The sequence below is a fragment of the Polypterus senegalus genome, chromosome 12 (genome assembly GCF_016835505.1).
Source record: "Polypterus senegalus isolate Bchr_013 chromosome 12, ASM1683550v1, whole genome shotgun sequence".
NCBI classification, from domain to species: Eukaryota; Metazoa; Chordata; class Cladistia; order Polypteriformes; family Polypteridae; genus Polypterus; species Polypterus senegalus.
Window position 1 is genome coordinate 141,432,740 of NC_053165.1, and position 25,810 is coordinate 141,458,549.

The 25,810-nt window shown below is 37.4% G+C and overlaps 1 protein-coding gene across 1 annotated transcript in view; it reads right to left on the bottom strand.

Moving 5' to 3' along the window:
• Window positions 1-1,758: 1,758 nt before the first annotated feature.
• LOC120541739 (extracellular matrix protein A-like) overlaps window positions 1,759-25,810 on the bottom strand; it is a 32,778-nt gene continuing 8,726 nt past the window's right edge. Inside the window, exons 4-17 of the mRNA XM_039773639.1 lie at window positions 25,457-25,564; window positions 21,238-21,375; window positions 19,201-19,320; window positions 18,503-18,652; window positions 16,960-17,064; window positions 14,434-14,565; window positions 11,619-11,738; window positions 9,371-9,517; window positions 8,476-8,580; window positions 8,115-8,252; window positions 7,063-7,182; window positions 5,800-5,949; window positions 4,566-4,670; window positions 1,759-2,371 (exon numbers count right to left, since the gene is read on the bottom strand). Of these exons, the coding sequence (XP_039629573.1) occupies window positions 2,178-2,371; window positions 4,566-4,670; window positions 5,800-5,949; window positions 7,063-7,182; window positions 8,115-8,252; window positions 8,476-8,580; window positions 9,371-9,517; window positions 11,619-11,738; window positions 14,434-14,565; window positions 16,960-17,064; window positions 18,503-18,652; window positions 19,201-19,320; window positions 21,238-21,375; window positions 25,457-25,564 (1,832 nt within the window). The 3' untranslated portion in view covers window positions 1,759-2,177. The remainder of the gene's footprint in view (window positions 2,372-4,565; window positions 4,671-5,799; window positions 5,950-7,062; window positions 7,183-8,114; window positions 8,253-8,475; window positions 8,581-9,370; window positions 9,518-11,618; window positions 11,739-14,433; window positions 14,566-16,959; window positions 17,065-18,502; window positions 18,653-19,200; window positions 19,321-21,237; window positions 21,376-25,456; window positions 25,565-25,810) is intronic.

The following is a 25,810-nucleotide window of genomic DNA, read 5'->3' on the forward strand; positions in this document are numbered from 1 at the left end:
TCACAAATCTACATCTGCTGTACAAATTACATACAGGGTGAACATCTGCAAAACTGTCACAATCTTGGACATTCTACAGTATTAGACCAATTTATGCCTGCCATCTATAGGATAATTAAATTGTGTCATGCTTGGATTCCAGGGCTCCCAATAATTCTGGTATCTTTGCCCTGGCCTGGTCCTTGTCAGTACAGCAGGGGAACAATGTGTGAATAGTATACTGTAATGAGATTACACATTGGTTCAGGGGGGTCCTCAAGTTTAGTCCTGGAGGGCCACACCAACTGAAGATTTTTGTCCTAACCAAAATTCTTAATTAGAGCCCAATTATTTTTGATAAAGCAGTTGCTAACAATGTAAAACAGTTAAACAATACTGGCTTAACAAAAACTTTTTTTTTTAATGTTAATATAATAAATATTTAGAGCAGCAAGGGAACTGTGTTGAAGTATTCTAGATTTTTGTAAAATCCTCTTAAGTTTAAAAGTTATTACTGTTACTTTGAGTGTTGAGTTTTTTTCTATGCAAACAACTTGTAATCTGCACTAAATAAAAAACTGGGGGTACATTGGTAGCAATTACAATGGTTTAAATGTGAAAAACACTGTTTTGTCTTTGTGAATGAAAAATACAAACACTTAACAATTGTTAAACACCCTATAAAATAAATACATTTTACAAAGTTCATTTTGATGCAATAAAGTAATACAATAATTTAAATGAAAAATAAATAATGATTTAAGAAGATTTGATATTGCTCTTGGGCAGAAGACCAAGCCACTTCAATGTTATATTTTGTTTTTAGTAATATGTGGTTTTGAATTTTACAGTACTGATCAGAAGAGTTTTGCTGTATAAGGCACCTTGTGTTGGAGATGCAATTGGTTCAGTTTCTTTTGTTTTTCAGTGGGAGCACATGGCAGGTGAAGTGACTCACTCATAGTCGCCCAGTGTAAGTAGTGGGATTTGGACCCACAACCTCAGTGTTTGAAGTCCAAAAGCCTAACTAACCACTATGCCACACTGCCTGCAAATGCACCCATGTGATGCCATTATGTATAATAAAAGCAATATGTGATGTGGTATTAAAAATGATGGCAATAGAGACACGGTAAATTTTGTATATTCAAAAACTAATCTGGAAGGGTGATAATAAAAGGTTACCATTTTTTCAGTATCCAAAAAATATATATTAAAATGAAGTCATCTTTAGTTAGTGTAGGATGTGTTTATAATAGATCTAAGGTTGTGGTGGCTCTGAGGCTAGGGAACTGTAGTGGCAATCGGAAAGTTGGCGGTTCGCATCCCGTAAAATGCCAAAAGTGAGTCTACTCCTTTGGGCCCTTGAGTAAGGCCCTTAATCTGTAATTTCTTCCTCCCGAGTATGATGTTAATCTGCATCTAGCCCTGCATGTAGGCCCTGTAGGGAAAAACTTGGGGGTTGGTGGCAGGATTGGCACTCCAGCCACCATAAAATACCTCACACTGTTCCATTTTCCATCTGAACTAGTATGGGGCTGAGTTGTCACCCGTTGCATGGCTGCACTTGGGTCATTATCTGGGATCCTAAGTTGTTTTGACATGTTTTGGGTGTGGCAATGTACTGTATCAGTGCGTGCGCCTAATCTCTCTCTCTCTCTCTCTGTCTAAGATTGTGATTCAATTGGCATCACTAGAAAGGTGCAAGTGCATTCAGCTCATAGTTAATTGAGGCACTGGACTTGTGTCACTTCTTACACATGCACTTTTTCATCAGCATTATAAAGTTTTCTGCAGCGTTTTATGATGAGCTATTAGAAGCATTCAGTGAACTACAGTTTGTTACATATGCTGTTCAGTGTCTTGTCTTTTTATTAGCCATTCATTTACTTATCAAAATCACTTGTACTGTTTTTAAATTTAGATCCTATATCTTTGAAATAATCAAGAGGTGCGCTTAGAAGAGATGCATTGATTCTCCATAACAGGTAACAAATTTATTTTTAAAGAAGCTTTCCCACTGGAGTTAGAGGCACATCCCTACAAACAAATCTGATCAAGTAGAAAGTGCAGGGAACGAGTTAACAGATTTGAAAAATTCCAAGACCTGAGAACATGGCTTATTTTAGTATTGTGTATAATAAATATTACTAGTTAAATCATAAATAGCACCTTCATAACCGAACAATCACAGTTTATCAGTATGTGAACAGAAAAGTGATAAAAGTTAATAAAAATAGTAAACTGTGAAATCCAGCTTGGTTGGCACTGTTACAAAAGTTGTCACTGCAGCAGGAAGTTGTTTTTGCCAACTCGCCAAGCAATAAAGATGAGTTGATGTTGCAAAGGCTCCGGCTTGAACAACCTCTGAAAATGTCACCTGTAGTTGGATCTAAAAAAAAAAAAAAAGAGCATGTTAATTGTTTTTGGATAATAAATAATTAGATGTTAATATCACATAAAGTGTTAGTATCACAGACATTGTGCTATTGTTACTATTCTGTGAAATGGATAATTTTGTTTTTTAATGATGGAATTACTGTTTGACATTTTCTTCATATAAAGTCCTGAGAAACAACATGCGCCATATATAACTGTTAGAGTTAGCATTGAACAAACCCCATTAAAGTATTTCTAAGACAAAGGATTCACTTTACAGTAATCTTCACCACCTATTACTGTCAGTTTGGAATAGTAAATTAGCCAACACATAAGTGAGAAGAGAAGTTTTTCAGTGTAGTTTAGTTTCCTCCACTATCTGTGCATAAATAAGTGTTAGTATTGGTGTGACTTTGTCACACAATTTTCCAGTTTTCAGCATTGTTTTCTGTTTTGAAACCAGCATTGCTGGAAAAACTGGAAGTTTTGATGAAAATGTAGGTACAAAAATTTTTTTTTTTTTTTAATTCCTTATCCCAAACCTAAATTAAATCGCAAATATATAGAGAATATCACGGGATAACAAAACACAACACAGTATAAAAATTAATAACATCAGACATGAACAGGTAAATATAAAACTGTATAGCAGCAAAATAACTAATTTGAAGTATAAAACTGTTAGGTCCTAATAAAGGTATAGTACTGATATGTTCTGTAATGAGACTTCAAAGAGGAAAGTGTTCCATAGTTTAGGAGTAACTGCACTAAATGATCAGGCTCCCACAGCAGACAATTTTAAATGGGTAATTTCTGGGTGAAAGTTGTACATGGGCCATGAGTACAGCTCTGATTTGAAAGCTGGTCCTCGGTGAACACTGTGCAGTATTATCACCACACTTTCTAACAATTTGCCAGTTTGTTTAAACATATAAAGGTCAGCAGGCAGCAGTGTTGGCCTCCCTGAGACAAAATTAACAGAATTAAATATCAGAACAATATCATTTGTTGCAGACAGAAATCATAAATTCATTAAATGTTGGTCTCCACAGGTCCAATAACCAGTACTTGCCTCTCTCGAACCAAAAAGTACAGCTTTATTTTTTTTTTGCTATTGCTTGTTCTTGGCTGCTGTTGCTACCAAATAAGCACAATAATAAAGCGTGTGGATTCTTCACTCCTTCCTGGTTGCATCAACTGCACAGCACACTGGGTAATATTATTGAAGGCTAGACTCGCGTATTAACATACAGATCATATACAAGTCCATTGGCAAAAAAATCATTACTTTTAAGACACGATTACACAGACACATTTCTAGTTTCCTTCTTCATGTGTATTTTCTGTTTAAATATATTTGTGCATTTTCCACAAAATTTTGGCCCACTACAGGAGTCAGTGTTATGTTCTTGGGGGGCTGACTACATGGTGCACTGGAGAAAAGAAAACAAATGTTTTTCTACGTCAGCCTCATAGTGAATTTCCAGGAAAATATTTTGGTGAACGCAGCATATTTGCTGTTCAAAATGCTTCATTGAATTTTGCCGATCAGTACTAATTACTATGTTGCAGTGCTTGTTTTACCTTTTTATTTTGCATTGCTTGTCTATTTACATGATTGTGCTAAGTAAATCTGTGAAAATGTAATTCTTGGGTTCTGCTAGGTGAAATGTTGAGAAACATTTTATATAAAAAGTTTGGTGAAACTCCTAGTTAGACATTGATTTGTTTGTTGTACCAAAATATTATCTTCATGTTGCATGAATTATTGCTGCACATTGGCATTTGATTCCCTACAATAATTGAATCCTCGATCCTCTGGATCACCAAATTGGTTGACCTGCTTAACCCTGGAATTTTTGAATTGTGGCTCTCTGTAACCTTCCATACTGCAAATTTCAACACACTATGAAAGCACCTAGAAAAGAAAAAAGTTGAAACAACTTCCTGTCGCTTTCCAGTGAACTAAGCAGGTTTGAATATAAAAGCAAGTATGGAATCAATAAGGTACATTCTCTAACATCACATGATCCTCTATTAGTAGAATCACAAGATGATAATAGGTGTGTGTGGGTTTCTCTTTAAATATAACAGTTGAAACTTGAAAAATACTCCAGTTTCCTTCATACACAACATACACAAAGGGTTTGGGGTGAAGTGTTTAAGTGATTATACAACTAAAGTATCTGAATAGAGAGTTTGGTTACCTTCCATCACCGCACAGCTATCTTCATTTCCCATACATGTGACAATGTTTGTGCAGGCTTTATTCTGGCAACATCCCAGTCCATTCTGGGAGTTGTCACTGGCAACTAAATCAAATGGGGAAAAAAGGTAAAGTTGGTTAAATATCATATTTGCCATCCTGTGTACTTTTTCGTAAATCATTATCTTTTAAAATCCAGTATTTGGGGGCTTGCTTTTGTAGGGGCACAAAATTAGAAAAAACAATTCCATGATGATTAGTAAATTGCTTTTTAAAAAAAAAAGAAAGAAAAATGTGAATCATTGAAAGAGAGAAATAACACACATTGGTGGTAGATAGTTCAGGTTAAACTCTGACCCTGAGGCAAGAGCAAATGTAAAAATGCCATAACAAGTTAAGAGCTTCTTATTTGGTATGGAAAGTAATGAAAATTTTACAGGGAATGCCCAACTCAAAGTATGGGGAATTTTATTATTGTAAACTGGTGACTCTAAATTATCTTGGTGTTGCGGTTATGTGTGACTGCGCCAGGTAATAGATTAGCTCCACATCTATGATAGCTTTTTGTCTTGAGCCCAGTTCTTACTTGTATTTGGTTCATCACTCCATATGCCTAAAATTTGCGAAGTGTGCCATGCCTACCAGTATCAACTGTCACAATGACAGGGTCTCTTTCTATGTATGGGTCTGTGGTGCCCTGTGTGCTGCCTATGGTGTCCGCATGCCTTGTGCTGTTTGTCCCCAGGTTGAAAACCTGACAGACCTTCATGGCAAACTGAAATTGAAGGCCAGTGAAAGCACTTTGAACAGCTCCAAGGTAAACTGAATGCTGTGTAAGAGAAGAGTTTCCTTCTATTAACTTCACTTCCATGTCAGAGGCATGACACACTGTTTTGTTACCCTAATTTTATTCATCCCTCCCTTCCTTATTGAACATGCATAATTACTTTAGGAGCCTTGAACATAAAGTTCAGAGGAAGTTAAATAATTCAAATTCTAAAGTGCTTTGAATCACAGTCTCATACTGAAGGTTCACATGAATAGAGAGGAAGAAGGAAAAATGTATTTCCCATTTAAGAGGAACTGGGAACCATGCGTGCCTTCTTAGTAAAATGTTGGAAGTAGTATATTTGTAATTCTTATGCATATATCAATTGTTAGGCCCTGAATAAGAGAACTTTCCAATTGCTATTTAGCTGTTTCTGCAAGTTTCCCAAACATTTGCTAATGATTACCTTGAGCAGTTTCACTGTTACAGAAGTCTTTGGTGCAGCAATTCACTTTGGTATCCCAGCGATGTGTTCCATTGTTGAAGGAGATTTGCTGATTGCAAATGTTTGGCTCTACACATGCTTTTCGATCTTCTCTAAAAGTAAATGTATTTGCTAGGGAAGAATTGGGTGGAGGGAAAAGTTAAAGTTAAAAAGGTATTCAGATAAAGACGTGATTTCTTGATTTCATTTTTCTGCTAACTTCAAAAGTAAATGATACAACTGGCAAATTTTATTTGAGCTGTTGCATTTTTAATGCCAAGTCACATATTGTACGTTTCTGTATTTGAAGCTGCCACCTGTCCATATATCAGCCAGACCCTGACTCCAGTGTTGCTTTCAAGAATGTTGGGTAGAACTTGCTAAAAAGGTGTACTAGAGAGCTACTCCTATTTCTTAAAAGTCTGGTGTATGTTCTTTAAAATGTCTTTTTTCTTTCCCATAAGATACTTTTCATTCCAATCAAATCTGTCAAAGCATTTTTGAGATTTTGGGATATTTAGGTTTTTTTTTGGAGTTTACCACTAAATACTGATATATGTAAATGTTGTTTCTTAGCGGATACCTACTGACTGATGTGTACCATCCTGCTGAATTTAAGTCAATCAACTTTGTATTTTATATTTATTCATATACTGTTAGACATACTGTTATTCAGCTCCCCTGACAATTCAGATGGTATCCGCCCTTCTTTTTGTCTCAAACTCCAAGAAGGTCTGTTCTTCGTGTAGGCAAGTACCTCTTCCTGAACTTCACTAATTATGTCATGTTCATCCTTAATTTATCCTCCTTTCAAAATTAAGAAAATCTTTAGTGCCAATCTCAGGGAAAGAACCCCTCAATAATTTGGTCAATCTGCTGTGTAAAGAGTCAAAAACCCTTCATACACCATAAGCAACGCATAGGTATGGCACTGACAAATGGTAGTAATTTGAGACCACACCATCTCTACTTCCTAGACATCCACTTCTTTGTCTCTTAATAGACCCTTATCAATCCAGGATACATCTCCCCTAAATTGGCTGCCTGTCTGCAGTACCATCCCATTTAGGGGCTTGCCTCTCCATGTGACTACATCCCCATGTCTTTAGACTATATTGTGTATGAAACAATTTTTCATAATCTTTATATATTATTGAAGATATAACCTCTTTCTTTACAAATTGATTGTCAATGTGGCTGTATGTCATATTGTATACTTGGTGCAGGTATAAAAAAATGTCTTACACAGATGGTGTTCAACTGTAGCACTTGCGCAGAACATTGCCGATGATGTACACTGCTCCACTTTTTCCTCACAGGAATTGCCATTGCCCTGAAAACACTGATAGCATTGCAGAGGGGCCACTGGAAGTAAAAAAAAAAAACAAAACAAAGAATGGACATTGATCTAACATGCTAAGCACTAAAAAACATTTTTGTAAGGCATTTTATGAATGTCTGAAAAATCCCGTATCAGTAACACTTTTAGTTTAGATACAACAAAAATGCATCTCTCTCTCTCTCTCTCTCTCTCTCTCTGTGTGTGTATATATATATATGTGTATATATATATATATATATATAGGATTAAATTTATTTTTTCCTTAGAATTCTACACACAACACCCCATTAATGACAACATGAAAAAGTTTACTTGAGGTTTTTGCAAATTTATTAAAAATTTATATATATATATATATTTAATATGTATGGCAGACTGCGATTGCTTTGGGACACTCTTCCACGTGTTATCCAGTTGAGTGGAATCCCACAAGAGTTTAGAAACTCTCTCACACCATATATATCTATATATATATATATATATATATATATATATATATCTATATATATATATATATATATATATCTATATATATATATATCTATCCCAGCAGCATCACAGGCAAGATACAGTAGGAGCCAAACCTAAATGTGGTACCCATTGATCACAGACAGCTTACAGCTAGGTTCTGCATACTTTGAAAAACTGACTCTGATTATTTTATCCCTCCATTTCTAAACACACTTTTTCCATTGCGAGGTTTTGGGCATCAGAACCTACTCTTGCAGCACTGGGCACAAATAAAGAACCAGACTTGTGTGGGACACGTTGCATAGACAGAGGTGTCTAATAACTAAACAAGTTTAGAATTTAGGGAATTCATTGAAATTCCATGTGGGCAATGTGAGACTGACTAGGCCGTAATAGATCTAAAAAGCAGAAGAACTAATCTCTTAACAATTTTTCTTTCATCTAATGTGATAAAATAGAGAACAGAAGAAGCATAATCCAGTACCTCTTTGTTTGTTGCAGAGGAGTCCAGTGCAGCAGGAAATCTGTCCTGGTAGCAGATACTGGGATTGTCCAAAGTTGGATGTGCAGATATTGCTGGTTGCACATCCTTTTTGAACAATAAGAACACCGTCTTTCTGATCTTAAAGTAAATGAATAAGAAAAGCATAAATAATCACAAAACATTACCTTTTAAAAAGCCTGTATATTTTATTTAGAAACAAAGTTTGAAAATCCAACTTTTTTTTCCTATTGTATATAATATGTAGAGCATGCACATATTAAAAAGGCAAAACAAAGAAATCTGAATATACCGCTAGGTTAATAAAAATTTAAAGTAAACATGTCATTTGGTCCTCGCTCACCTTGGACTGTTGCACAGACAGTCTCCTTGCCAAGGCACATCACCGTTGTACTGCATGAATCACTGCTGCAACACTGTAGTCCATTTTGATTACTGTCTGTGTACGCTGTGGTTGGAAAAATGAGTGAAAATGTCAAAAACAAAATCTGCATGCTTTCTCAAATACAGGTTACTTTATAAAAAGATTATTTTAATTACAACAGTAAAATAATTCCTGGTAGCAGTGGTTAGTTCAGCTGCCTCACAAATCCAGCATCTCACATTCAGATTATGAACCCATTGACTGTCTATGTTGAGTCTACACATTCTCCACTTATTATATATCTGGTTTTCCTTCCACATCTCAAAAACACATTAGGATAATTAAAAATTCTAAATTGGACCCAAGTGGGTATAAACCAATGCTGCCTCCCATGACCCATTTCAGAATGTTGCATTAAATGATTCTCGTTGTCTGCTCTCATTTCAGCAGAGTTGTAGAGGATCTCGCTTTTCATTTTCTTTTCATTAACCCGTAACAAAAAGGACTGATTGTGCTATCCAAGTAATTGCCTGTACACCAGTAAAATCAATTCGGTTAATGCCTCTTGTTTACATCACTGTGGAGGTGCAGTGCACTTTTTAAAAATATGTACGACATGTTGCATATATTCCACATAAAGATGAACCAAAACACCCATTCAAACCACTGTTGAAGCAGATTAGGCAACACAGGCACCCTCAGTCCCAAAGAAGGTACTTGGAGTCTCAGGACAGGCAGCAGAATCAGGCTTTATTGTACAGCGCACATACAGACTCAATTCAGATGATTTGAGCCCTGAGCTTTGTATTACGATGTACACAGACACCATTCAGTCTACACTTCACCAAAACAGCAATCAGCATTTCAACCCTACCTGGAACATAATTCGTGTTGCACAAGTCAGTACTGCAGCATTTTGAAGCAAGCGTTATTCGACTTGTTCCATTATTGAAGGAGACAGGAACACCACAGTTTGCATCTGCTAGACATGTTCTCCATTTTGTAGTCCTATTTAACCCACCTAAGAGATAAGAAAGTGTTATGTACATTATGGATGTTTAGAGATTAAAATAAGAATCCATGAAGCAGTCAGACTGTTGCCAAGCTTTTAAATTAAACTGAAATAGAGAGACATTAGTCTAGTACTGTACACAGTGATGTTAGTGTGGACTGGGCTTTAAGTCGTCTTTTTATCTCCATATCACAAAATTATTTTCCAAAATCAGAGCACTGAAAAGAAAACTAACTTTCTTCTTGTTATGCTAATCTTGTGTATTCTTGGTCTTTCTCAACTCACAAATGTGAATTTCACTACCATTAGCTAACATTATTGCCATCACATTTGAAAACAATAATTTTGTTAATCGAAAAAGTTTCAGTGCCAACTAGCCCTCTGTTATCAGAGCAGCTTGATCAATACTGAAGACTGGACAGTTTACATTTTCATCATATCCATTTGGATTAAGTCAGTATTTCGGTGATATTACTACTTTTTCAATTCTTAATCATCTTTAGTGTCAGTAAAGGAATATTCCTTCATCCTTTCTATCAATACAATTAAGAACTGTTTTGTGAAATGATCAGTTGTTAGATTATTATTTTCAACAGTTGAAGATTTAAAAAAAAATCAAACATTTGTGGAAAAGTTGTAACACCACAAGCATTTTGTTAAATGAAAAGATAGTGACATTCTCTACATGTTCTGTACTGTAACTCTGTGATGGGAAGTGCGATTCCCTAAGCTGTGATGTGCTGGGCTGGTAAAATCACTTCAAGAGAGGCCCACAGAATCCATAGGCTAATTTAAAAGGCAAGCTCAGTTATAGGATGCACTGTAGACCACCTGGAGGTCGTAGTGAAGGAGAGAAATAAAATAAACCTGAGTGCCATTATGAACAATGATGCACATCCTCTCTCTGATGAATTATTAAGCTGAAGTGTGTCAAGAAACAACACTGGAGCTCCTTTATACCAACAGCCTGCATAATGCCTCACTGGGACTTCTTTGTTATTATTAGCCAAGTCGTCTCATGTGTTTTTGAGGAGGGAGTTGTTGTTTAATTATCTATCTATCTATCTATCTATCTATCTATCTATCTATCTATCTATCTATCTATCTATCTATCTATCTATCTATCTATCTATCTAGGGTTAGGTTTAGGGTTAGGGCTAGTTTTATTTGGCTGGCACTTTTATCCAAGGTCACTTACACATTTGAGATACAATTGGTTACATTTCCTTTGTTTTTTCAATTGGAGCACAGACAAGTCAAGTGACTTGCTATTGGTCAAACAGTGTCAGAAACTGGATTTAAATCCACAACCTCAGGGTTTCATGTCCAAAGCCTTAACCACTACTTTTTGAGCCTCTGTGAAAGGATTTCCCATTGGGACAACTAAAATAATTCTTTCTATCTGTCTGTCTGTTGCACAATTCTCTCCTTCATAACATTAGAACATGTATGCTCCAAAATTATGTTTGCTAATAAATATACATAGTAATAAGTCATGTTTAAGGCAGTTGTCGACATCAAGGAACAGAAGGCTCAAAGCATTGTTAAGCATCGATTCCAGCTGCCTAGTGCATGTTTCTTGATTTTATTTTCTAGATGGCTGCAAATAGATGGACCGAGTGTCAACTTTTTTTACAGTACAGCTTCAAATATAAGCAGTCACTATCATCAAGAGAAATTTTGCATGTTGTTGATTATCTAGATTCTGCACTGTCAGAAGGCACAAAAGAAAGTGATATTGAGAGTGATATTTGAAGTGAGATCAAAGTAACTATTAATTCAGTATGTTTTCCCACATTATGGTTCCTGAAAACATTTGAGGATGGTTTGGTGAGGATGTTTTTAACTTTTGAAGGAATATTTTTGTGGAAGTTGAATTTCTCAAGGCCTGAAGTGTATTAACGCTGAGTGATTTGCTTTGATCTCAGGGTCATTTTGTTCATTTCCTATGCTGCAGACTTGAGCGTCTTTTATTTGGTATCCATATTATGTTTGTATGAACATACTACACATAATTAGCATATGTAATATAGCAAATATCACAATGCTGACTATCTTATAAGTGTATTGATTTTCGTTGGATATATGAGATAAAAAATTCTGGTCTTACTCATAGTGATTTGCTGTGTTAGGGAGCCACACGTCATGTTAGGGGCACTGCACGTCTGTTGCATCTCTATACAGGTCCCATTGGCATCCGTTTGACACTGATAACACTTGAGGCTAAACACTAAGAAAACAAAAGAGACATCAGATACAAGGAAATGAAGCTCTGACTCACACACATACAATAAATGTATTAAAAACAAACAAAAAAAGTCTGCCCATTTCAGGAACAATGAAAGTGAAATAACATAGACAATCATCAGCAGATATGCGGAATTTTTTTGAAAAGAAAAATACCAAAAAGAAAGAAGAACAAGTTCTTGTATTTCATAAAAGTTAATAAGGTACATTCTTTCATCTAAATAACATGAAGCCAAAAGTTGTCACTAGTATGTTATAGTATCTGTTTCTTAATGTTGGCTTTTAGATTACAGGTATTGACTAGCAGTAGAGTCAAGCTTCAAAATACATCATAAAGCTTAGAAGATTACGCCACCCAAAAAAATCATATTTTTTTTTTATATGTTACTTATATGTTATAGTCGAGAAAACTATTTAATCTCGTGTTTTCATGATATAATAAAACCCAATGGTAACTAGTGCTGTGTAGCATCGAACAATGTGATAAACATCCATGGAAACAAAAAAAAATTGTAACATTATATGTGACACATAATCCACATGTCCGTCTTCCAGTTTTATGTTCAAAAATGTGCCAGGCACTTGCAATTTTTTGCTAAAATATCATTGATAGTTAATTCTGAAAAAATCACCATACAGCACATAAAGGCATTCCCATAATACTGTACTTTTGAATTGAAGCCAAGACTTTTAACCAATGAATGAGGGGCAGAAGTGGGTCTTCAATTCAATGGCACAGAACTTTTTTGTTTGTGTTGTACACAGATCTTTCCTGACATAACTATTAATAATATTTTAGCAAAAAATGCATGTGTTTCACATGTTTTGAGCATACAACTGAATGAGAGACATGTGGATTATGCAACACGAATAACATGAGAATTTTTTCCATGAACATTTTTCCCATCCTTTGCTGTGGTACAGCCCTGGCCACCATTGGGTTCTGTTGTATCATAAACCTTTTTCGTTCGCTCTTCATGAAAAGGTGATATACATTTTTTCTTAGGCTATCATAAAAAACTACATAGGCTAAGTAGAAAATGAAATAAATATATTTTTGGGCGGAGTATTCTTTTAATGAAATTCATAGGATTATCATTATGCTGCTGTTAAATTTAAAAATCTAACACCATAACCTTTATAAAATGACTTATGTAAGATTGCAATGCAACAGTCCCTTATTCGCTTAATCCAGTTCAGGGTCACAGGATGGTCAGAGACTATCCAGTAGTCAGAGGCCATAAAAAAAGGATAAAGTCTAAAGTCACATGGTGACGGTGGTGTCACCAAGGGAGCCTGAAAAACCCTTTGAAAAACAGGGGGCCTGAATGAAGCAATTAGACAGTTACATGCATTAATGCTAGTGTGCCACTTCAAACTTTTTCCTGGCCCTCGTGATGAAAATTTGGTGGGGATGCCACTGCATGAAGAGTGAGGAAGCAGCTGCTTGACTTACTTTTAGGGCACATCTTGCATACATAAATACAAGAAAAGAAAACAAGCAGCATGGTATGAGCAAACTTTACTCTCTCATACTGAGTCAACTGTGAACCCCCTATTAACCTAAAATTCACCTAAAACCTTGAGTAGAGACACCACCCTTCCCCTAGGCTAATAAGGACAAAGTGTTTAAGGTCCCCAAGGAAAGTACCTTTCATCAGACCCAGCGTCACCACTGACCAATGTACCACCATGCCATCCCTGTTCGTTACTGCTGTTATTATTGCTACTAGGAAACACTCAGAAAAAGAAGGTTCATGTGCTTCTTTTTCCCCACTTGCTCTCATGGAATTCTTTGGAGAAATGCTCTATGATTTCAGCCCATGTACTTTGTTCCATAGACATTGTCTAGGATGGCAATGGGCCACAGTGTTAGCAAGTTGCTCAATGTCTCTATATTCAGACTGACACCCTCAGTTTGATATGTGCACCAGTGTCCTGCTGTCTTATCATTTCTTGTTTCTTGTCATAAGTGAAAAGGCTACTGCTTTTGGATTGACACTGAGGTGATCTTGCAGATCTTTTATTCACAGTATAACAGTGTGGATGAAGTTGTTTTGCAATCAGTGTATGACTTTGGGTTGAAATGAAGACAACTGATCTGTTATAAAGGCCCTGTAGACCTCCATGTGTGCAGACAGCTCTCCATGTTTTCTGTGCCTACATGGTGTATTCCACAGTTGATGCTCATCTGACTGGCCTGTGCAATGTGCTTCACTTTCAGCATATATTGCATGCTGTAGCCATGTCAGGAGCCTGCATGAATTTTCATTTCCTGACAGCCACTGCATGTGCCTACATCTCCAGTTGCCATAAAAGGACCTGAAGCCCAATTACTTTGCCAGTGTAGCCTGCCCTTGCAATTTGTTTTGCTACAGTACCACTTATCACATCATAAGGTTTTAATTAAGACCAAAGTTTAAGGCCCCGTGGTAAACATGTTTTTATGTCACAATCCTTAATATTTTATATATAGATAGATAGATTACTTTGTGATAACTATTGTATAAATCTCTTGCCTAAATGCATTTTCTGCAGGCTCTGTGGCACAATGATACAGAATTCCACTAGGAGTAAACTGAGACTCGCAATACTCTTCTTCCAACAACTAAATGGTTCAGTGAAGTATGTGTGTGTAAAAGGGAAAATAAAGCATAAAGAGAACAAAACATATTTACCTTTGTCATTGTTACAGAAGTTCCCAGTGCAGCACTTTATATCTCCTGTCACCACACTTGCCACTAGAGGTGACTGGATTCCACATACGTTGCTAGTTGCACAGCCCCTAGTGATGACACCTGTTACAGTGTCTGGTGACACAGAGAAAGATTCATTACTAGAATGCCACACAGTGAACAGAGAATAACGCATTCAGAAATTTCCAAATTAAACTTCCAGAATGATGTTCACTACATTATACGATGACACTGACATTTTCTGATCATTTATTTAATTTTTTTTTTTTTTTTTACCCTGGCACTCAGGAAGGAATGTTCTAGGAAATGTCCTAAACTAGGCACATGAAAGTAAGAATCCACCTTGTCTGTCTGGTTGCTATGCCTCTCTTATTGCAACAGATGGCACATCACAAACATTAACACTGCTTTTGTGAACCCCTTATGAAATGGCATTTAACAAAGACATATGCATTGCATTTGTCATTCCAACAGATGACACATCACAAATGTTTGTAGTAATGCATTTTATTCTACAAATGTTTGTGATATGCTATCTGTTGGAATGACAAGTGCAGTGTATTTTATTCTGAAATGCATTACAAAATACATTTTATATAAATGGTGCACTACAAATGTTAATAATGCTGAGTTTAGTTGCTTACTTAGATATCAACCTATCTTAGACAGGTAAAACGGCTAGAGATCTTTAAATGAAGTTCTAGTCAGCAAGCCAGAGTGAGGGCCGTGCTGTCAGATGTTTATTAACTGACTTGGATTATACCCAAATGTGACCGCTCTCATTCTCGGCCATCTCCTTCATCATAATCCTAAACCCCTATTTTAATAAGAACACGAGAGGCTGGGGTCACTCGTATTTTTTTTTTTAAGGAAGGGACGTGGTCACCTTGTTTTCTTAGGTGCTCCTTTATTATTTTTATTAATTTTTCAGTATGGAAGTATGAAATACCATATGTGATAAATTAAATAAATAAATAAAACAATTAGGGAATGAATAATCACATGAAAAGCTAAAATAATAATAAAAAATTATGATATATATATAGATGAAATAAAATTCCTGCTGTTTACATCGCTCTATTAGATAGCTCAGTGTCCTTAAGAGGATGGCTGGCTAGCGCCACACTAGTTGGAATTCATAAGCGACTTGGGTAGGTTGGCCGTTTTAATAGTCTCCCCTGCAGCCGGTACTGAAGCTGCTCATTTACATGTTGGAATGCCACCTCGCATAGTTGATGATTCATCCCCAGACTAATGCAACCTGTCAGCGCCATTACATAGCCCTACCGTCAAAGTCAGCTGTTCCCAGGACCCATTTCTAACTCCTTGCAACTTTGAAAAGGTGTGATGGTTCTTCACTGTGATCATGTGGCCAGTGATGATTTTGTAGAAATTGTAGATATCTTGTGCGTTTTGCTGTCATGCAATGAAGCGGAGGTGTGAAACGCTGAACATCTGTGCAGCGATCTGTCCATCAGTCATTCACAGGTGACCTCTTTGTCTGCAGCTGCAGTGTTGTTTTGGCTGTCTTTGTTCACTGAAATGTCAATGGAAATAGCATTCTGTCTCTTGAGACTTTCCCTCTGTTGCTGCTCTTTCGGGCCCCTACCATCTAACTCGTCCTTTCTCTGCACAGTCTTACTCCTGGCTGCCTCACAATGCTCACCTGCAACTCGATCTACCACACTTTTCCCCACCTCCAATAGCACCAAAGCTCTGCCATCGGCCATGCACCCAAGGCAGTGGATCTGAGCAGATGGAAAAGAGTTTCCAAAATGAAGGAGCTGCATATGTAACCAATCTCTTGACTGTTTTCCTTCCTATGTTGATCTTGCAACTCTCATCCCAGACTTAACATCTCAGCTTCAATTCTCCAGTAGCTCCTCAGAAGAGTCCTGCAAGTCCATTTTGGGTGTCCACAGCATTTTAGTAAGTCAGATTGGGGTTTATCCCATTTCTAATACCAATGTAGTGTCATACACACACTCACCAAATGGATTCCTGCTCTCTACATTGCCCTTTTAAGTAGCTGTCTGCCCTTAGATGGACCACTTGCTGTTGCCACACCAGTCTGAATTCATTTTCAGCTTTGACAGGCTTGCCATTTTTATTGGCTTCCTTGCAGTTGGCATTACAAGCTGCTCATTTACACGATGGAGTGCCAGTTAATGCTGTTGGTGACATCCCCAGCAATGATGCAACTTGTCAGCACCTTTACAATATATTAGATGTTTTGTTTTCCTGATGTTTGTTGGCACCTGGTTAATTATTTTATAAATAGCTTTTTATTTATTTAGTTTAGCACAAACTGTATTTCATATCAAGGCAGCTTATCTAGTTTTCCCTTTTGAAGATTTTCACTGAATTGGCCCCTCTCTAACACCACCTATCAGACACATAACAGGTCAAGAAAAGTTAATTCTTTTGTGACATTATAATTTTTCAGTTTGATATCCTCACATGGCACTCTCTTGTTCATTTTAAATTTAAATTTATGATGCACTTCACCTTTAGCTATCACACAGCGGTTTTCTGCTCCAAGGCAATTCACAAAGGCGATGCAGGCTTCATCCCTACAGCAAAGAAGTCCATTTGGAGAGCTATCCTGATATCCTGTATGTGAAAAGAAATACACATCTTCAAAATGATCATAATGGGCATTTATAAAAGTGATGGCTTCATTTTGTGATCTAAACTTTAATCAGTGGTCATGGTGATGGGGATGAAGTTAACCTTCATGCAGCCCATCAAGCAGGTCTTCCAACTTGCAAGGGGATATTTGGGGGTTGGTTTTAGGAATGGCACTCAAGACGCTGTTCTGTGGCATTCCATTCAAACTAGCGTGGTGCTGAGGTGTCACTTGTGTCCTAATTTGGGATTCCGAGGTGGTTCATCATGTGGTGGATGTGGCAACACGCTGTATAAGTGCATGCGCCCAACCTGTGAACCTATAGTGATGTGCATCTATGCATTAATGGATTCAATGTGGATAATGCAGAAGACCACCCCTTAACTAATAGTTAAGAAACTGCATATTTAAATAGTGGGCCGCCCTCTGGGCCAGTCTGATGAAAAGATACAGGCAGATTAATGTACAAGAAATATATTATAAGGTGTAACAGTTGTGTTAAAAAAATATATATTCATTAGATTTTGATATATTTAATATTGGCCAAAATTGTGAAATAAAAGAAAAAGCACATTTTTAAAGTCTATAAAGTGTAACATAAATATTTTTTTAATCTGCTTTGTCATTTTCAGGCTGACTGAGAGAAAAAGACAATCCCAGTTCCATCAGGTGTAGCACACTCCATACTCACAGTGGACCAGTTTCTATGTATTAATTAAGCTAACCCACACTTTTTTGAGATGTGAGAGAAAATCCATCACAGGGCAAACACACGCATACACGGGCCAATATATCATTGCCAGGACTAAGTGGCTTAGAAAATGACTGACTGACTGACAATTCACCTAACATGGACTTCTCTGGAAACTGGAGTACCTCCATGCAGACATTGGGAGAACATGTAAACTTTACGCAGGAAGGACCCAGGATGCAAATTCAGGACTCCTTACTGCAAGGCAGCAGTGTTACCATCTGCGCCATTCTACACTGTGTATATAATAATGGTGGCACAGTAGTTAGTGTTGCTACTTCACTTCTTAGTTTGACTCCCGTGGCCTATGATTTTTCTGGTACTCTGCATTTCCTTCCATACCTGCAAAGATTTGCTGGTCAGATTAACTGGTAAATGCAAACTGGTTTTACAGTGAGAGTGAGTGGTGCTTGGAGCCCTCGATTTTCCTGCCACATCAAGAATGGCTTAAGCCCTCCATGACCCAGACCCTGAACAGGTTGTATGTTAAAGACGGCATTATAAAAGCACTGTCTGGCCTCTCTGTTGATGAACGTTTTGGGTCTATAAAGGATGATAAACCATAACTAAGCTTCTCTGTTAGACTGGACACCAAAGATACTGGATCAAATATAAAAAGAAGGGAAATAAGAATTGCCTTTTTAGTAAGATCCAAGGTATTGTGACATTACCAGATGGAGCACCACTGTTGCAGAGGTCCGTGTTACAGCATTGTGAAGTCACCGTCTTTCGTACAATTCCAGTGTTGATGGATATTGGACCATCACAGCCGACTGGTATCGTACATGTCTTCAGTCCCTTTTCTTGTACTCCTGCAATTACTTGAAAAATTCGAATAACAATGCAGATCAGTATTGTATCAAATTAAATACACTTTTTTATCTATCTATCTATCTATCTATCTATCTATCTATCTATCTATCTATCTATCTATCTATCTATCTATCTATCTATCATGGCATATGTAATGAAGATTAAGGTTATGGTCTTTCAGTGTCACATAGCTAGTCACACCACTTCTGTATTATGAGTGCAAAATGCCCAAAACTGCAGACCAGAAATGAGCATAAAATTACATGAGTGACTACAGACGAAAGAGTATCTTATGTCACGTAAAGTGTTGTATTACAATACAAGCTTTGTAAAGTACCAGACAGTCCAATTATAGAACAAAAGACCAAACTAGTTTCTATTCCATACACCTATAATTACATTAAGTGATTTTTACATGTATTTTCCTATTCAATTTGGACAGATTCTGGTACTTTGACATTTTGGCACAAATGGGCTGCTCATTTTATTGCTTTTAGAATAATTTGTCCTTCTTTTTACCATTTCTCTTCAAATGACATAAAAAATGTAAACTTACATCCTGAAGTGATCACTGTGGCCGAAGCACAGTTTGTGTCTGAAGTGCTGCACTTATTTGTAGTCATGTTGCACTTGCCAGTCAGGTCTGGTACACACTGGTAACATGTCAAAGGTGTAACTAAGGAGGAAATTTAAAAGGAGAACTCAATAAGCAAAGAAAACATAAATGTTCATTATAAACTGTATAAATGTCCATTAAACAGTAGTCATTTTTTGCAAAAGCATTAGAGTCTATTTCAAAGTGATCAATCTGTACAAAGAGTGTAGTCAAAATTGACAAAATCTCAACCTATAAGCACCTTGTAAAAGTGTCCTTTCTGTCAGATAACCAAGCCACATCTTAGTCTGAGTTCCTTAGTCAGGAACCTAGGAAGGTGGCGCCAGGACTTTTTGGTTAAGGTCTGATGCTGATATGATCAGACCGGAGGAACCTAACATCAGAGAGGGCTGACGAACAGCACTTCCAGAAGTTAACCATTCAAATGTCCAAACTGATTCAAATTTTAACCTTTACGACGTCTTCCAGTCAATTTTAAGCCAGTTTTGTGTTTCAAATCAGGAAATGTACTTTAAATTTAATCTGTTCAGGATGAAATGTTTTTGACTTTTCCTACATTTCTCCCATTTAATGAACAGGGAAAACAGCTTCTAAAATCTATTCACCTTGCCATGTATTTTGGATCTGTCCATTTAACTTTAATGGATTGCATTTAAAGTAGTTTGTGCCCAATCCATAAAAACATCCTGAATGTCATCTGTTCTAAAACTTAGCATCATTGCTGCTTGCAAATGGTGGCTCAATATAAAACAAGTTTGGAGTGAAATATCTGACATCTTAGGCAGCTAAACGGAGGGTCAGAGTAGGGTCAAAAAAGACATGGAAGGTGCAGCAGAGACATGGGGCGAAGTAAAGTATTTATAATTAGATACAAAATGACAAGAATTGGAAGGGAAAACTCAAGGGGCAGGGTTCCCCAACTCCGGACTGCAGGTTTTAATTCTAACCCTTTATTGTTAAATGACCCATTTTTGCTCCTAATTAACTTCTTTTGAATTCATTTTATTTGACTTGCTCTTGAAGACTCAGACCCCTTAATTGTTTCTTTTCCTTAATTAGCAGCCAAACAATAATGAGATACAAAATGAGCCAAAACAGGACCAGCAAACTGTGTCCATCATACAATATCTGAAAATAAAGAAAGGTGAAGGTTTCAGGAATGTTGATCTGCTCCGGTCCACAAAACATTTTAACTGTGGTCTTAGAAAAGAGAAAATTGGTAATTTTGGAAATGTATACTGTTGCACAATGAGAGAAGCAACAAGCCATGGAATTAAATAACAGGTTTAATTAATCAATCAGTTCAGAGGACTGAGTCCTTAAAAACAGGGCTAGCAAAATGAAGGAAAAGGATGTTATTTAGCAGCGAAAACGGGTTGAATTAACAACAACTTGCCGCCTAATTAAGCAATTGATTGGAGTTTGAGGCCCTAACTAAGTTGGTCTTCTGTTGCTCACTCACTTCATATTTAATTTCTGTTTGGGTGCCATTTAAGGAAGGAAATGAAGCAATTCAGAGGAATGATGAAGAAATTCAGAGGACAAAATCTTTAAAAAAGAAGTCAATTGAAATTAATCCAAAAGAAGTTAATTAGCAGGAAAAAACAGGTCACTAATTAAGAAAAGGGTTTGAAGTAAATCCTGCAGCCACTGGGGACCTCCGGGACTGGAGTTGGCATCTAGAGGCAGAACACCAGGGAATAAATGAACAGGAGCCCCCACTCTGGCAGATGGGATTTAGCTTGATTGCAGCTGCTTATTCTATATAAATCACCCAGAGATGTGCATCACAAAAATGACTTGTGCAATCACCAACTTCTACAATCCTCAGCCCCCAAACTCCTGCATCTTCTCAACCTTCAGCTGGCATAACTTTAAATGTTTTTAAAAAAAATTTTAAACTTATTTTTATTTTTCATTTGTTTAAGCCAGCTATAGGAGATCCAAAAAAATAATCATTTTGCTGTGGCAGAGTACCTCGTCTGTTGTTGCAGAAGTTTCCAGTACAACAGGTTGTCTGCCCTGCTACCATTCTTTGAACCAGAGCTGACTCCATGCTGCATATATCTTGGGTAGCACAGCCCACGTTGATTGAGGTTTGTCCACCTGCAGCAGCTGTAGACAAAAGACGATAAACACACCATGAAGATTTAGTTTATTGAGGAATTGTAGCATAAAGAATAGGACATCAGTGCTTCCATGGAGTTGCAGACCACAGCCTGCCTGCCTCGCCTTGCAGTACTTGTGGTAGTGGTGCTCTCAGGTCATCATGACATGTTTATATGTTGAACAACCATTCAAAATTTGCTTTTCCCTCTGAAAATGTCCATCCATACACAGTGCCTTCAGAAAGTATTTAGGCCCCTTCATTTTTTTTATAATTTGTTATACAGTTGCCTTATCCTAAAATCATTTAAATTCATTTTTCCCACATTAAGCAACACTCAATACTCAAGAATGACAAAGCAAAGAGAGGTTTTTAGAATTTGTTATAAATTTATTAAAAATAACAACCTGAAGTATCTCGGTGACCCAAGTAGTCAGACCTTTTATTCTGTACTTAGTTGAAGCCCCTTAGCAGCAATTTTAGCTTGGAGTCTTTTTGGGACTGAAGTGGCAAGCTTTACATAACCAGATTTGAGGATTTTCTGCTGTTCTTCTCTGCAGATTCTCTCAAGCTCTGTGAGGTTGGACTGAGACCATTGGATGACAGCTGTTTTCAGGTCTTTCCAGAGACTTTCAATTGGGTTCAGCTCTGGGATCTGGGCAGCCATTCAAGAACATTCACAGAGTTGTCCGATGTTGTCTTTGCTTTGTGTCCTTTTGGAAGTTAAACCTTTGGCCCAGTCTGAGGATATCCCTGTACTTTGCTTCATTCATCTTTCTTTCAACCATGGGTAGTCTCCCCATCCCTGCCACTGAAAAACAGTCCCTCAACATGATGCTGCTTCTACCATGCTTCACCATTGCAATGGCACTGCACAGGTTATAAGCAGTGCTTGGTTTCTTTCAGATGTTACACTTAGAGATAAGGCTTAACAGTTCAATCTTGGTTTCAAAAATCCTGAGAATTTATTTTCTTGCAGTCTGAGAGTCCTTTTTGCAAACTCCATGTGACTTTCATTTGTCTTTTTCTGAGAAGAGTCCTTTGACTAGCAAATCTGTCATAAAACCCAAATTAGTAGAGTGTTCCAATGATGGTTGTCCTTTTAGACATTTCTGTCATCTCCACGCAAGTTCTCTGGAGCTCAAACGGAGTGACCATGAGTTTCTTGGTCTCTCTTCTTACAAAGGCCCTTATCTTATGATTGCTTAGTTTAGCCAGATGGCCGGCTCTAGAAAGAGTAGCGATTGTTTCAAATGTCTTCCACTTAAAAATGATGGAGGCCACAGTGGGAGGTATTGTTTTAGCCTTCACAAAATATCTACCTCAACAAAGTCCTTTATCTAAGCTCTGCATGCAATTCCTTTGAGCTAATGGCTTGGTTTTTGCTTTGATACATTTTGTCAGCAGTGGGACCCTCTACAGACAGTTTTGTGCCTTTCCTAATCCCATTCAATTGAATTGAGCACAGGTAGACTCCAAACATCTCAACAACGATCAATAGAAATGGATGCACCAGAGATAAATTTCAAATAACAGAGCAAAGGGCCTGAGTACTTCTATCTTTTTTTCCATAAATTTCTGTTTTCACTTTTCTGTTATAGGGTATTGGGTGTTGCTTGATCAGGATAAAAATGAAATTAAAAGATTTTAGCTTAAGGCCGCAACATTAAATGTTCAAAGAGTGAAGGGACCCCAACACCTTGTAAATGCTCTCTATACGTATAGCAAACCTCCTTCGTTAAATGTTAGGGTCCTGGGGGACTAACGTAAGTTCCGGCAGCACTGGATTCATGGTAATGATCAACCCTGTCAGTCCATTGAAGGGCAACTGTACTTACTTGTCTCATCAGCTTCCCTGTATTTGGAATGTGGAATGGAAAATTAAAGAATCTATATGAAGTAAATTCAGACAATGAGAATGATCTTACACACTTAATAAATACAGTGATGAGGCAGGAAATCAAACTGAAACTCCTGAAATTGTGAGAGAGCAATACTACCAATGTACCACCCAGAGGGATTACAATATAACAAAATTAGAATTAGAATTAAAACAATCTAGACGAGAACAGGCCATTCAGCCCAACAAAGCTCGCCAGTCCTATCCACTTGTTTCCTCCAAGAAAACATCAAGTCGAGTTTTGAAAGTCCCTAACGTCTTACTGTCTACCACACTACTTGGTAGCTTATTCCAAGTGTCTATCGTTCTTTGTGTAAAAAAACTTCCTAATGTTTGTGCAAAATTTACCCTTAACAAGTTTCCAACTGTGTCCCCGTGCTCTTGATGAGCTCATTTTAAAATACAAGTCTCGATCCACTGTACTAATTCCCTTCATAATTTTAAACACTTCACTCATGTCACCTCTTAATCTTCTTTTGCTTAAACTGTAAAGGCTCAGCTCTTTTAATCTTTCCTCATAATTCAACCCCTGTAGACCTGGAATCAGCCTAGTCGCTCTTCTCTGGACCTTTTCTAGTGCTGCTATGTCCTTTTTGTAGCCTGGAGACCAAAACTGCACACAGTACTCAAGATGAGGCCTCACCAGTGCATTATAAAGGTTGAGCATAACCTCCTTGGACTTGTACTCCACACATCGTGCTATATAACCTAACATTCTGTTAGCCTTCTTAATGGCTTCTGAACACTGTTTGGAAGTTGATAGCTTGGAGTCCACTATGACTCCTAAATCCTTCTCATAAGGTGTACTCTCGATTTTCCAACCGCCCATTGTGTATTCAAACTTCCTATGTGTAATACTTTACATTTACTGACATTAAATTTCATCTGCCACAAATCTGCCCAAGCCTGTATGCTATCCAAGTCCTTCTGTAATGATATAACGGATTCCAAATTATCTGCTAATCCACCTATCTTGGTATCATCTGCAAACTTAACCAGCTTGTTACTTATATTCCTATCTAAATCATTTATATATATTAAAAATAGCAGCGGCCCTAGCACTGACCCCTGTGGAACACCACTCTTAACATCGGCCAGTTCTGATGAGGTTCCTCGCACCATCACCCTCTGCTTCCTGTGTCTGAGCCAATTCTGCACCCATCTAAAAACATCACCCTGAACTCCCACTTCTTTTAACTTGATGCCCAACCTCTCATGTGGCACCTTATCAAATGCTTTCTGAAAGTCCAGATAAATAATATCATAAGCTCCACTTTGATCGTATCCTTTTGTTGCCTCCTCATAGAATTCCAACATGTTAGTAAAACACGACCTCCCTCTTCTGAACCCATGCTGACTGTTCAGAATAACTCCTGTCCTTGTCATGTGTTGCTCAATCTTATCCTTAATAATTCCTTCCATTAATTTTCCTGTGATGCTTGTTAAGCTTACTGGCCTATAGTTGCTTGGATCTGCCCTGTCACCCTTTTTATATAATGGGATGATATTTGCCATTTTCCAGTCCTTTGGAATCTCTCCAGTGCACAGTGACTTCCTAAAAATATGTGTCAAGGGTTTATATATGTACTCACTAGCCTCCTTAAAAACACGAGGATAAATATTATCTGGGCCTGGTGATTTTGTTTGATTTCATCTTATTTAATCTGAGCAGCACTTCTCTCTCTACAATTTCCAAATCCCTCAATTAACCTATCCATCCATCCTTCTCTTGCTTAAGCTGCTGACGATCCAGGGCAGGATCGCTAGACAGCTGGAGCTTATCCCAGCAATCATCAGGTGCAAGGCAGGACCAACACCTGGACAGGAGACCAGTCCATAGCAGGGTAAATACAAACACACATTAGGGCCAGTTTAATAATGTTAATTCTCCCATCATGCATGTCTTTGTCATTTGATTTAGCATAACATAACTCAAGCCATTCAGCTAAGATCTGGACCCTGACCAGGAAAAAGAGTAGAGAAGATGTGTTGGATGCATTGAATAACCAGGGTGATTAATCTTTCTTCACAATTTGACAATGTTAAGCTCACTAGATGAAGCAGAAAATTAACACTCAATATTTGCAGTTTTCAAGTGAGATACAACTGGCAAATAAAAACACACAAAATACTTCAATGCCTTAACCTGAAAACAAGCACAGTGATGCACTAGTCTTGTTTCTGCTCACCTTGAATGTTAGTGAAGCACTGGTTCTCATTGTCGACGCACTGGACGATGCTTTGGCAGTTGACATCAGCGCAGCAGAGCAGTGAATTGGGAATGCTGCTCTGGTATACTGTGCAAGAGACAACATCAGAAAGGTTAAGATGATAATGAGACATCACACGCAGAGGAATGTCTGGGACTCCAGCTGAAGGTCTGCATTATGACACTTATATGACGAGAGAAGAAATAAATCATGTCAGAGGTCGCAGAACTTCAGTACTAGTGGCCTCATAATTATATGATTCATTCTGTTTCCAGTGAGCTGCTTTTTTATCTCACTATGATGATCTTGACATTTTTTTTATTTAATTACATG